At 29.2% G+C, this 15,316-nt stretch overlaps 1 protein-coding gene across 4 annotated transcripts; it reads right to left on the bottom strand.

Annotated features, from left to right (window-relative positions):
* Window positions 1-1,301: 1,301 nt before the first annotated feature.
* LOC132927779 (uncharacterized) lies at window positions 1,302-14,197 on the bottom strand. Of its 4 annotated transcripts, XM_060992371.1 has the most exons (6): window positions 13,780-14,197; window positions 13,396-13,532; window positions 13,034-13,305; window positions 12,870-12,974; window positions 10,876-10,979; window positions 10,293-10,811 (listed from the first exon to the last, which is right to left on the bottom strand). In XM_060992371.1, exons 3-6 carry the CDS (start codon window positions 13,038-13,040, stop codon window positions 10,608-10,610), a joined length of 420 nt encoding a protein of 139 aa, XP_060848354.1. In that variant the 5' UTR covers window positions 13,041-13,305; window positions 13,396-13,532; window positions 13,780-14,197; the 3' UTR covers window positions 10,293-10,607. The 4 variants fall into 4 exon arrangements, 1 of the variants encoding a protein (XP_060848354.1); XR_009661838.1 differs by lacking the exons at window positions 10,293-10,811; window positions 10,876-10,979; window positions 13,034-13,305; window positions 13,396-13,532 and adding an exon at window positions 1,302-2,038; XR_009661836.1 differs by lacking the exons at window positions 10,293-10,811; window positions 10,876-10,979; window positions 13,034-13,305; window positions 13,396-13,532 and adding an exon at window positions 1,302-1,992 and having other exon boundaries at window positions 13,780-14,194.
* Between the last annotated feature and the right edge of the window lie 1,119 nt (window positions 14,198-15,316).

Raw genomic sequence — 15,316 nt, 5'->3', positions numbered from 1 at the left:
CGCCGGCTACCGTTTATAATATCTACATATTGATTCCGCCAGCTACTGTTTATCCCTGTTTAAGGTGTCAACTCTCCTACCGGCCCTACCAACTAATAATTATACATAAAATAATTATTTTTTATATTATGGACTTTTGACAACCATATTATTACGGCACTAGGGTAAGCAAATTTGTATACATGCGCGTAATTTTGGCCGTACACTACAAGAACCTTAAAAATTCTAGAAAAGAATGTTCGATAATAACCGAAAAGTTATTTTTCGTAATTCCTATGTCTATGCAAGAGACCAGACTACACACATTCAGTCGTTATCTAGTTATTGCACTATTGAGTTTTAGTTAATCGTACTGAACACTAGAATTATAATTAGAAAAATATTTGAGTTGAATGTTCATTGTACTTAAACGTTTTCTGTGTCCGTACCAATAGACAATAGTCTATACCAAATATGACTCGGTGTTAGTATTTTTATTGACACTTGGGCATTGTGAAAGAAGTGTGGCATATAATATTTGTTGATAATCGATTGGTTAATCGTATGTGGATAAAATTATATATTAATAAAAATACTGGAAAAAATACACGTCTGAGTCGCTCTATGATGGAAATAACTCTGGGTGATCAAACGAGTGCAACTTATTACCATTGTCTTGTATTATGATACCAAGCTTTTACCTACCTACCTGAGCTATTCCTCGCGTCTTGGGAAATGAACATAATTTATTATATACACAATGTCAATATTATTATTCCGCGTTGCATATTGGCACGTATCCATTTAAATAAAATCAAATATTGTACCACACCAGATAGTGTAAATTATAAAATTGTAAATTTCAGTTTTACGACCATACTATGCATTCGGCTGTGCATTTTAAAAATGCATTAGTTTGACAATACACATTAAATATAAAATCATATAAATATAATATTTTGGTAATAGATATTATTATTGTATTAATAATATTATACTACATCATTAATCGTTACATACGTTAAATGTGGTATTGATATAAATTACGATGTCGTACCATAAAAATTATTATTTTATTTTTTTTTTTTTGAATACGTTCAACGTATTTATCAATAATACAATTAGGTACATACGTATAGATGAATGTTGCAGTTTGGTGCAAGATTTTTCCACCATGTCAAAATTATTTTTTTTTTTAAATAACAGCAATAATCAAATATTCAAATCAACAAGGCCTATAGTATATGTTAATATTTAGGTCACCTTGATTTAGATACATAAAGTTTTTATTCAACTATAGGTATCTACTTAAAACAACCAAATAAAGTCATAGAAATATGTATTTGGTACCTAATTAGTTAACGGTTTATATATTATATTTATATATTTATAAGATAGATACGTCTTGTCTAACAGTAAAAATAAGCAGTAAAAAATAATAATAATAAAAAAAAAATTACATAAATGTTTACGGACTTTTTTAAAATACAATGATATTATTATCAAATAAGTACATAATATTATAATACGAATCGTACCATATTGCTGTATACTAAAATCGCGTACTACAATATTTGTATGTATACAGAACGCAATCACATGATATAATATATTATATAGTACCTATATAGCGTGTATAACGTGTACGTGTTGATATAAATAGGTACACTAAATACTAATAAAGTAATAACAATATTATACGTAATAATATAATGTGTTACGGGTAGGCGCGTGGCCTGCAGTGTAAGGGCTAAATCGTTTTTTGTATCATTTTTTTCCCGGCGATTTGTTCGTCGTACGATACGTTCGTCAACACCACCACCACCAATTCGACGACGACGATGGAGGTGACCGCCAAAACGATGGGGTGGGCGACGACCACCAAGACGACTATGGCGGAGCGAGCTGCGGCATCATCAAGTCTGCAGTCCACGGAGACGCCGACAAGAGACGTTGTCCACTCGGCGCTGGGGCGAACGACGACATCGACTTCACGAACGCGTTCATTTTCATCTACAGCATATCGTATAGTATATTTGAAGAAATCGATTATCACCTCCTATATAATATAATGTTATGGATTTGGCGTGTATGTTAACGAGCGATGCATATATAGCCGTGTAGAAGAAATACCTGTGCTTTATATTTTCAATGTTCGCCGGCCCTAAAACCCTCGTTACAAACATATATAACCAGTAACCACATTATTGAACGTTCGGCCTATACTTTTTAAAAGCCCAGCTCCTTATTTTGACGCGCATCTGCGTAAGCGTAATTTCATAACTACAGTCAAATTCGCTTATTACGATGCCGTAATATATAACGATATTTCGGGTAAAACGATTCCGAGCAATGTATTTGGTTGGTTTTACATGTTATGTGTAGTACTTTTATTCCTATATAAATTATATAATATAATAACGATAATCCGGATATAGCGATGTTATTTTGAAACGAAAATTTGTTATTATAATCACCTTTAGAAATTAATAATGCATGTACTGGCCATATTGTAAATTCGATTTCGTGATGCTCTTTTAACCAACAAAGAACCCAATAAAAAGAAAATTGTCAAGTCTATTTTGAATGCAAATGATGATGGAAGTGAACAAGCTGACGAAGAGAGCGAAGAAATCGTGTTTAAACTTTAAAGTACCATCGATTTCGGAAATGTATTTTTATATTGATCAAGTGCGTACTTTTGTTTCGGTAAACAGTGATATAAATACCCCAGATGTGTCAATGGCATTAAATAAATTTTCTAATTTTGTTAAAAAATATTATTATATTACTTATATCATTACAGTATTTTATGTAGTTTTGGTAATGCTTTATAATCCTATTCATTGATATATTAATTTGTTGTACGTATTGACTGTTGCAATAAATATCTATTAATATTTAAAATATAAAAAAATATATATATGTTTATAAAATATCATCAATATTTTTTTTCTTGCATACGAAGTTTATTTTTATTTTTCACCCTTATGGATAATAATGATAAAATTGGTTTATTTGTCTGTGATAAGTGAGACAGACCGGTGTTTACTAGTTGTGGTCAAAATAAAAAATTACGTATTTGTTGCGGTCAACCAACTAAAAGGTTACATATACTAATTGCAGTCACTGTTTGCGCTTTTATACCTCAGTAGTAGGATAAAAGCACAAAAATAAATGAATATTTTTAAATATATAGTATTTTTATATTTTAAAAACAACAGTGATCGACTTCAATTAAAGTTTAGTATAATAACTATCGTATTGTCGTATTGTAACTATAACTACTAGTTAATAATCATTTGATAATTATACAGTCTAAACTTACATCAAATGGTGTTTAATAGCTATGACAGACAGTACCACCTCGACATATTTTGTTTGATTAACAATACAATTATTATGACCTAACGTGTCATATTAAATTATTATTATTTTTTACGTTCTGTGCATAATGAGTATTCTTATTTATGTTTTATTACTATCTGAATACCAAAAATTGAGAGGAACAAGGTAAATTGAGCATACATATGTAATTAATAAATAGCCTAGTAATATTTGTAAGTTCATAAAAATTGTATGAACTTACAATTATTTTTTCAAACACCTATAAACCAGTGATCGGCAATCTATTTTGACTCTTGGGCCACATTCATGAAATAAAAAGATTTCGCTGACCAGACATAAATAAAAATTATATATTCTTTAATTCTTTACTACAAAAAAAATACTGTCTTAAAGTTAACAATAATAAAATGTATATAAAAAAAAATTTGTCGTTCTAGAATTTAAAGCTATTCAATTTAAATGTGATGTAACATTCTAATAAACGTTTTAGGATAAAATTAAGTTTTTATCAGAGTTCGAAAAGCAAACTTAAAACATTTTACTGTTATTGAAATAATTATTTAATTAAAATAAATGATACATCATGATAATAGATAGTTTTTGGGTATTGAAGATAACTACGAAACCTCTATAACAATGTACAGCCATCATCTGAAAAATATAAATAATATTTTTAATCATTGGATTTGTGACACTTAAAAATAAAATAAAAGTATGTGTGTATTAGAATGTGTACAATACTGTATATTACATCATAGTATAATTAATATTTGGACAACACACAATTTATGCAGTATAAGGTAAATTTAAAACAATTTATTTTAAAAGATATACACATAAGTATTTACATAAACAGTTTAGAAGAAAAACAATTGAAATTGTTTTAACATGTTACCAAGCACTTAGAATAAAAACACTTTTAAAGGTTATTTATTTTGTATTTATAAACTATTACGTCGATAAAATAATGCTATACCAGTGACTACTTAAGCCATTTTTTTAAGTTATAAATTGGGAAGAGGGGTTGATATTTTAAACTCCCCTTGAATTTTAGTCAAAATTAATAAGGGCATACATCAGGGTATAAATACGATATCATACAAATTCGCTATTCATAAGTTTACAATAGAAATAAAAATAAATGTATTTATTTTTTACACAGATATTTTTTTTTTTATTTGCATAAAATAATAATTGGTTATAATATATTATCTAATCTAGATAAATATTGAATGAATTATTAGTGATTTAATCCACATATGGTTATTTGATATATTTTACCAACACTGCCTGTCGGGTAATTTTGTTCACAACTTTAATATATACTCACTTCTCACTAGTTATCGAATTTAAACCAAAATAAATATTCACAGATTAAATTTATATAATATTCTGTTACACATATCACACGCAGGCCCGGTTCAAGTATTTAAACACACCTAGGCAAACCTGAGTTTTGCCGCCCCTTACATGTAAATACTACATCAATTATATGATACAAAAATGTTAAAATGCCGCCCTAGGCGTGGGCTTATGTCGCCTACCCTTCGAGCCGGCCTTGATCACAGGTGTTACGATGTCACTTATTATGAAAAATTAAATAATTATGCATAAAATTACATGACTCAAGTAATTGCAGTAGTTATTTAATGGGACACATTTTATAAATTTATTTACAATTCAATAAATATACTTAAAAATAATTTTAAACCAGTGGGCGTAGCTTGGAATTTCGTATGGTGGGGGAGGGGGGTAATAAAATCTTATATTGCCGATGGAGATAGTAAAAAACTACCAACAATAATATGACTTCATACAATTTTATACATAATCATATTATATTTTACATTTTTATAACAATTACAACCAAAGAATATAACAAAACTGCAAGAACCCATACAGAATATACTGAAATGAATAAGGTTTAAATAGCAGAAAAAAAAACTATAGCTCACCTCCTCCCCCTGACTACGCCTTGTTTTAAACTGTTATACATATATTATATATCTACCCTTTACGAGAAGAAATCTTCAAAAGAATAAACCTATAGAACGGTAATTTATTAGGTACATAATATAATAATAATTACTTTATAATTTATAAACGAGATATAGTTAAGTTAACAAATACAAAATATATCTGGGAACAAAAAGGTTAAATATAAGTATACTTATTATACTTATAAGGTATAATATAGGTAAAGGTAAAGTAAGGTACATTATATAGGTAGTTAATATAAGCCTAGACCTTATACTCTTATACCTTATTAGTATAAGGTCTATGAATATAGGTATACCATTATCTTATGTAGTTAGTCTTCAGTGGTTAATAATACTTAATATATAAATTAACAAAATGTTTTCTTTATTTAAGCATGCACTAATTGTAATCGAAAGTTGCATTATGTTTATAAATAAAATTAAGTTTAATTATATTTACTTAATTATCTGTCTTTGTAGAATTTGACGTGGGCTTTATAAAATTCATAAAGCAATTTAGGGCAATTTTGTTCTACTAAATATGACCTTGCGTATGATGGATTTTCTCTGTTTTTCCACTTGATTAAAAAGTAATCCGTACAATTTATTACTTTTCTATATATTATTTTTTCGGGAGTACCCCCGTTTGAAAACCCGCTATAGAGCTCTATGTTGTCTGGTTCCGGGGGTAATTCGAGTTCGACTCTGTCAAATGAAGATTCCTGTTGAGATAAACGTTTTTTATTAATAATAAGTATAAGACATTTCAGCAGTTAATTTTTGTCGAATCATATTCAGCTGGGAAACAAATAACTTAGTATAAAATATATTTATTTACATCACAGTTTTCGACGTTTTCAATGTGCACCAACATTGTTAAAATAGTGACTTGTATGTATTATGTAAGTTTGGTTTTTGATGTGGTCTTTATACGGCTATCTATCACTGTGACACGGAAGTGATGGTTGCTCGACAGGCCACGTGTCGCTACGGGTGCTGGTAGGTGATGCCGATTAACACTGGCAGAACGAAATAACACAGGACAATTTCGGGTGGCTGTTGTAGCTTTATTTTGTTTTCGTAAAAAAGGCCGACGAAAAAAACAGTAAAAGTAGTGTACACGGTAGTGCAAAAAACAATAAAATAACGAAACAAAGATACCAGATTATTGTAATAGTAACGAACAAAGGCAATATGGTGGCAGTTATGCGGGTACGTGATATATCTGGCTGTGCGTAATTTCGCGTAAGAGTAAAGACTGACGATCGGCCGTTCGGTACTATTCCGGCGCTCCTAATACTATTGTCGGCAGGGGCACTGGCGTCGTCTTACCGTGGACAGGTTGTTGGCAGGAGTAGGACACTTCTGGGCGGCGGGCTATGGTACAATTCGACTCCCGAGATAAGAGTTCTGCCCCTTGATAAGAAATTATAACTGATATTGAAAATTAAAACAACATTATTTTATCGTAGAAAAGTATCCCATATTTATTTTTCGTAATTAAAAGGTCAAGCTGTTAAGGATCTGGCCATACTGCGGACCTGCAATAACTGTCTCAGGTAGCCGTCCTATGTTTTTTGTATAAATTTTTATCAGTTTCAATTCTGATTGTTATATTCTGTGTTGTTGGTAAGAGCCGGTGCGGTGGGAATATGACATTTGAATTCAAATCTCGTTTTCCCGGGTCCGCGTCAACTGATTTAAAAAAGTTGACGACACCCGCGCCGTGAGATTCGTTTCCGAAACAAAGACTGTTTCGACAATTACAGTCTTATTGCAGTCACGGATTAAGATGAAATGGACTGCCATCGTCTTGGTGGGAGGTAGAGAGTAATAATATCTATAATTCGTACGACGAATCTAATTTATATCTGTTACCTACGTGGCTACGTATATTAACTAAACCATGATTAACTAATGTAGTAATAGATCATTTTTAAAAATGGAATATGCGTTTCCTATATATTGAGCATAAATTAATAATCATAATATTGTATTATTATTTGTAGCCTAATCCAAAGTTTATGATATATAGGCATGTAAAATGTATATGGTTTTATTATTGTTTAGTCCATGATTAGGTATGTCAGCAATCAAATTATACGCATGTGCTACGTCATCCGCTAAGGATTTGTTATCAGTATTCAGTATATTCCACACTACCGCAATCCTGCCAAAAATAAAATCATTGGCGGCTGACATCACATTCTATTGGAATAAACTGGCTGAGCGTATTAATACTAGAATCGGTAAAGTTGCTGACATACCTAGTTAGTTAATCATGGAGACAATGAAATGGATATAATATAGTAGCAGGCTATAGACGCTGTCTTATATTGGCCAAATCCGGTGTCTCTGGCCTTGAACACGGTCTCCAGTGGGCGTAACATACATTATCACTTAATAAATAATATCAATATTATTACAGAGAAATATATTTTGTTATAATTTTTTATTTATTTATTAAATAATAAACCAGTGTCAAATAACAATACAGTAGCACTTATTCATTTTACTAATATTTATTAAATACATAATAAATAATAGTATAATAATAATAAACATAATAAATAATATGTTTCCGTTTTTATAATATCGTAACAAATAGGGATACACATTACTAACTTCTAATCAGATTACGAATATGGTTTTAACTTTTTGCCGGGTTGCATGGAATTGAACTTTAAATTTATTTTATGAATAGTTTTATTGAACCGTTAAATATTTTTACAGACGTGATTGAGTTGCACAAACCGTTCAATAAAAATATATTGGTATTAAACATGATACCAAGATTTATGTAGAAGTTTAAGCTTTTCACAGCAAAATACTATATTAAGTTCTATGGTGACGATGTACTATGGTACTACCACAGATATATATATACTAAACTAGATAGTCGACTATGTACTTGGCTATGCAACCAAATATGAATCCTGCCGCCATATTCAGTTTGGACAATGTTTACAAATTTATGTTATCAATTCTCATGATAACACTAATAAATAAAATAGACCAAATGCCGCCATACTTCAAATTTTAATCTTTAACGTTTTGTTAATCCATTCAGCCGTCGTGTCGAGTTTTTTTTTTAGAGAACTTGAGTTTTATATAGTATTATATATTAGAAATCAGTTGACGCGGACAAGGGAAAACGAGATTTGAATTCAAATGTCATATTCCCGCCGCGCCGGCTCTTACCAACAACACAGAATATAACAATCAGAATTGAAACTGATAAAAATTTATACGAAAAACATAGGACGGCTGCCTGAGACAGTTATTGCAGGTCCGCAGTATGGCCAGCTTCTTAACTGCTTGACCTTTTAATTACGAAAAATAAATATGGGATATTTTTATACGATAAAATAATGTTGTCTTAATTTTCAATATCAGCTATAATTTTTTATCAAGGGGCAGAACTCTTATCTCGGGAGTCGAATTGTACCATTCCATATTTATCATAACTAATTCGATGCTACCAGATATGCAAACGTTAAAATTACATATTTTCTCAGATACTTGCCCCTACTGCGGACCTGCAGAGGTTGAATCTCTATTATCAGCCCGCCGCCCAGAAGTGTGAACGGCCGATCGATCGTCATTCGTCAGTCTTTACTCTTACGCGAAATTACGCACAGCCAGATGTATCACGTACCCGCATAACTGCCACCATATTGCCTTTGTTCGTTACTATTACAATAATCTGGTATCTTTGTTTCGTTATTTTATTGTTTTTTGCACTACCGTGTACACTACTTTTACTGTTTTTTTCGTCGGCCTTTTTTACGAAAACAAAATAAAGCTACAACAGCCACCCGAAATTGTCCTGTGTTATTTCGTTCTGCCAGTGTTAATCGGCATCACCTACCAGCACCCGTAGCGACACGTGGCCTGTCGAGCAACCATCACTTCCGTGTCACAGTGATAGATAGCCGTATAAAGACCACATCAAAAACAAAACTTACATAATACATACAAGTCACTATTTTAACAATGTTGGTGCACATTGAAGACGTCGAAAACTGTGATGTAAATAAATATATTTTATACTAAGTTATTTGTTTCCCAGCTGAATATGAATCGACAAAAATTAACTGCTGTAATGTCTTATACTTATTATTAATAAAAAACGTTTATCTCAACAGGAATCTTCATTTGACAGAGTCGAACTCGAATTACCCCCGGAACCAGACAACATAGAGCTCTATAGCGGGTTTTCAAACGGGGGTACTCCCGAAAAAATAATATATAGAAAAGTAATAAATTGTACGGATTACTTTTTAATCAAGTGGAAAAACAGAGAAAATCCGTCATACGCAAGGTCATATTTAGTACAACAAAATTGCCCTAAATTGCTTTATGAATTTTATAAAGCCCACGTCAAATTCTACAAAGACAGATAATTAAGTAAATATAATTAAAATTAATTTTATTTATAAACATAATGCAACTTTCTATTACAATTAGTGCATGCTTAAATAAAGAAAACATTTTGTTAATTTATATATTAAGTATTATTAACCACCGAAGACTAACTACATAAGATAATGGTTTACCTATATTAACTACCTATATAAGGTACCTTACCTAACCTTTACCTATATTATACCTTATAAGTATAATCAGTATACTTATATTTGGTTCCACGTCATTTGGTCGCGGTAAAAAGAGCGCAAAGTAAAAAAACCATAATTTCAAATTATTATAAAATCAACAAAAATTAGTGTAAATATATAACCACTGATCAGTAAAACAAAATTAATATAAAAAATACAATAATATATAATACAATCTAGTCAAAATAACCATAATCAAATATATAATAATCACTGATCAGTAAAATAAAATTAATACCAAAAATGCAATAAATTATAATACAATCTATTCAAAAAAATCATAATTAAATATATAATAATCACTGATCAGTAAAATAAAATTAATATCAAAAATACAATAAATTATAATATAATCAATTTAGTGTAAATCAACATGTAAATACAATCAAGTCAATATTATCATATACTATTACAGTCATAATTATACTAAATTTGTAGCTGAAAATTTGCAGCGATGCCCCTTAAATATCCATCAATAGGTTTAATTTCGAATTTAATGCAACAAACATTCGGCGATATGTATCTTCGGATTTATCGGGCAAAAGAACGTAAACTAATAGTATCACATTTGTATCTATAATGCTATGAATAATTTTGGAGTGCATGAAAATGTGCCATCGGCAAACCAATAATAACTATTCTGTAATAGTTCTAAATTTTTTAACGTTGAAAACAATAAAATTCATTTATTATCAACATTATCCTCAAAACTATCGTATAATAAAAATGATTCACCACTTACAGATTTTTTATACTCATCTGGAATACTTAGATCAGATAATGTTGCTGGATTAGGTGGTGCTGAACTGATTTGTTTTCTTGTATGTTGTACTATACGTTTTAATTGGTTGATTGGTGGTAGTTGACTAGCAATATTCATATCAGTCTAAACAGTTTAAAAAAAAATTATAATATTATAATATTTTTTTGATTATAAAATAAATACATACTTTAGCTGTAACTACTCCAAGAACAGCATGTGTAGTTAATTGTGAAGTTTTAGCAATTTCTTTTACTTCATTGACAAATTCTTTACATTTGATTTTTGTGATACCTGGTACATGGGTATGATCAATGTATTTAACGACACTTTCACCTTTCGTGTGAACACGACCACGGCAATTTATTTAATTTCTTATAGTCATTACATTTCCAAATTATTTTTTCATTAGTTTAAAATATCAACCCCTCTTCCCAATTTATAACTTAAAAAATGGCTTAAGTAGTCACTGGTATAGCATTATTTTATCAACGTTATAGTTTATAAATACAAAATAAATAACCTTTAAAAGTGTTTTTATTCTAAGTGCTTGGTAACATGTTAAAACAATTTCAATTGTTTTTCTTCTAAACTGTTTATGTAAATACTTATGTGTATATCTTTTAAAATAAATTGTTTTAAATTTACCTTATACTGCATAAATTGTGTGTTGTCCAAATATTAATTATACTATGATGTAATATACAGTATTGTACACATTCTAATACACACATACTTTTATTTTATTTTTAAGTGTCACAAATCCAATGATTAAAAATATTATTTATATTTTTCAGATGATGGCTGTACATTGTTATAGAGGTTTCGTAGTTATCTTCAATACCCAAAAACTATCTATTATCATGATGTATCATTTATTTTAATTAAATAAATATTTCAATAACAGTAAAATGTTTTATGTTTGCTTTTCGAACTCTGATAAAAACTTAATTTTATCCTAAAACGTTTATTAGAATGTTACATCACATTTAAATTGAATAGCTTTAAATTCTAGAACGACAAATTTTTTTTTATATACATTTTATTATTGTTAACTTTAAGACAGTATTTTTTTTGTAGTAAAGAATTAAAGAATATATAATTTTTATTTATGTCTGATCAGCGAAATCTTTTTATTTCATGAATGAGGCCCAACGTATGTTGTATAATAGTGTATAAGTGTTTGTGTACAATAATATCAATATGTATATTTTTAGTTAAAAAACGTTAAAACCCGTAACAAATGTTATCTTATAATTTTATATATACATAATATGTTATCGGATAGGCTAGAGCTTGTATTTTACTGGAACATTCGTGTAACGTATTGCAGGGAACATTGCGCATTTACAAAGCAATGTTTTTTCAAAACCATTAATGTAAGTTAAATGGAATGTTTCATTCTAATGTTTACACGGGAACTTTAAATGTATATTACTCATATTTTTTGTAACATTACGTAAGCTATTAGGGAACGTTACATTTTTATGTTAACATTAGTACTTAAAAATGTATATTTCTGGAATGTTTGTAACAGTTTATTGAGCCTCACCCTACATGGGAATTATGGCCTTTCACGTTAAGTAAAAACGCTTTGGCGGGAGAATCGCAAATGAATTGCTTAATACATATATGTAATACCTTATTATCAACATTAATTCCATCTTTTACCAATTCTTTAGCTTCATTTATAAACAAATTTAAAAAGTCATCTATAGACTCTGGTTTTTTAAGTGTACTAAAATATAAACCAACAGCAAAAACTAATTTAGATAGAATAGGTACATTTATTATTGGCCAAAATAGTTGTTTAGAACTGTGCGCTAATGGTAACCCATCAATATTAAAACTTAAACTTATTTCATCAAAATTGTTCAAACATTTAGCATAAAACTTAAATATAATAGATAACATTTTTTTTAAACTAAATGAATATAAGTTCCAGGATTTATAATAATTATGTTCAAGGTTCTAGGAGTATTCATCAATGTATATACATCTTTTGGCAAATCCAACCCCTCAGACCTCAAAATCTTCAATAAACTGTTAACACTAGTTTTTGTAACAGTATTATCTAAAGCCCATTGCTGAAGTTTTTCTCTAACAGAAGGATTATTGTTAAGAAATATTATCATTTTGTCCCAATGAATTAGATACATGTTGCTATAATACGATAAACATTACCTGTAGTATTTTCTTTTTTTAAACGCTGAGCCCCATGCCTGAACCAATAATTTACATAAACTTCAAATATATTTTCATCATTTTGATATAGTTCATGTGAAATTCCTAAAAAATAATACAAAAATGTATGTAGTAATGTAACAAATATTAACTAGTATACCTACTTTTCATAATTATTATAATTTGATGGTCCACAAGGGGATAATTATTTTTTTGTCAGGTCCATGAACAAAGTGTGACAAATTTATTAGAAAATAATTTTTGAAGTACTCTCTTAACAAAATATTTTGTGCCAGAACCACCAATAGATTTAATTTAATTAATTTGAAATATAAATATATACAATAGAGTTGTAATATAGGTATAATATAAAAAAACTATTGACATTTTATTACCAATTTAGTCAAGTTTTCAGCAGCAGCTGCTTCATACGAATCTTAATAAAGTAAGCAATATATAATAGAAAAAATTAATTTATAATTAACAATTATTATTATGGTGATATTTTGCTAATTTTATAATTTACCAAATGCTTCTATTAGTTTAACTGGATGGGTCCATTTAGATGAAGGTTTATCGCCTTTCATTATTGACATGGCCGTAACTCGCCGAGCATTAGGCCATGAACAGTTCAAACATTCTTCTTTTGATTTTTTTAACCAACTGATAGGAATAACAGAATATGTATTCTCTTTCTCAAAGAACCCTAATATATACTAATAAATTCATCCAATAAATTATGATAAGTATGGTAAGTACCGAATATAAATTATTACTGAATACTGATGTCTGATAGAAATATACATATATATATATATATATATATTGTCTAACCTTAATATCTAACACTAAATAAAGTAAGAGTATTTAGAGTACCTATATTATATAGTATTATATTATAATGTATTACCTTTGTTTGATTGTTAATTTGATCCATTATTGTGTAAAATGACGTGATACTACACACATAAGTACTTCAATTTTGGTGTCGAAAATGCAAACTGCAGTCGGATAATGCAGAGTACTCTTCAGTCTTTGTAGTGGCACGGTAGCACACGAGTAAAAGAATTAAGAAACAGTGTTGAAGTGTATGCCGTACGCACGAAGTACAAAGCAGTGAGTTAAGGTATAATAAAGTTAACGATTACTATTGCGTCTTACGTCTTACTCTCCAAAAGGCAAAATTATAAAAGTTTGTACAATGTAGCAGCACGGTTGCACACGAGTACAAGACAAATACTGACTAAAGACAGTAGACGATACTAATAATAATAATATAGACGTGGCGAGTGTGAATATATGTTATATAAATATATCGAACAATCGAACTGATTGTGTATAACGCGCGAGTTTCGATGACCATATCGCAGCCGCGGCTCTATGCCGGTTGCCGCGGTGGTTTTTCCCGGCAATAGCTATAAATATTATATATTATATCACTATTATCGCAACCAACTATATATTAATATATACTACTTAAGTAGTAACTACTAACTAGTAATGAGATACATTGGAAACCTTTAATATGTATACGTTTTTACAGCGTGGTGGTGATCCTTTTACTAACCCATATTTTATTTCCTAATTAAAAAAATTATGGAGATTTTTAATCTAAAAAAATTAATAAATAATTATAAAATGATAGGCAAGTACTGCTTTGTTGTATATTTGGTGTTGATCGAGTCTATATAAATTAATAACACCTTCCTATAGTTTATAAATACCATAAAATAGTATGATTATGTTCATTGTATAATTAGGTGTTTCGTGTTTAATATCTTAAAAATTAAAGGACGCCACACCCGCACGTGCGTTGTCTCTGTCTTACAATCCTACTCATACATACAACATAGCAAATTTTCGTTTAGCAGAATCCATTTTATGTCGTTAATTATTTTATGGTTTGATGATTGGTGTTAGTTTTAAATGTTTTAATAGTAGAGGTTTGAAAATTGAGCACAAATTTCATCATGAGTACAACAAAAAAATATTGTAAAATTAAAATATAATTTATTATAGTTATTAATGTATATAATATATATATATATTGACTCTTTTTAGATAAATATTATGTATTAATATTATTATGTACAGTAGACACCGCTTATAAGACTTACGAATATAAGGTTCAGTCGCTTATTAGACTTAAAATCGTCTGGAACGGTCCCGCGTATCAAAATACATTAAAAAAAATCGGTTATAAGACTCAAATTTCGTAAAATAAATAGTAGAAAATTAATTTTTTTGGTTATAATTTAGAAATAAATTGGTATTGAAAAATTAAATAATATTCGTGTTGATTATTTCTAGGTTTTGTTGGTACCTTATAACGTATAATAATTTTTATCGCAGATAAAAATTCACATTTATCGCAACGATTATCGTTATTATATTTTCGGAATATTAGAACAAAATAAAAAACAAACTAAAATTACAAATTTTTTTCA

Source organism: Rhopalosiphum padi, chromosome 3 (assembly GCF_020882245.1).
Source record: "Rhopalosiphum padi isolate XX-2018 chromosome 3, ASM2088224v1, whole genome shotgun sequence".
NCBI lineage: Eukaryota > Metazoa > Arthropoda > Insecta > Hemiptera > Aphididae > Rhopalosiphum > Rhopalosiphum padi.
This window is presented reverse-complemented; position numbering and strand designations above follow the sequence as displayed.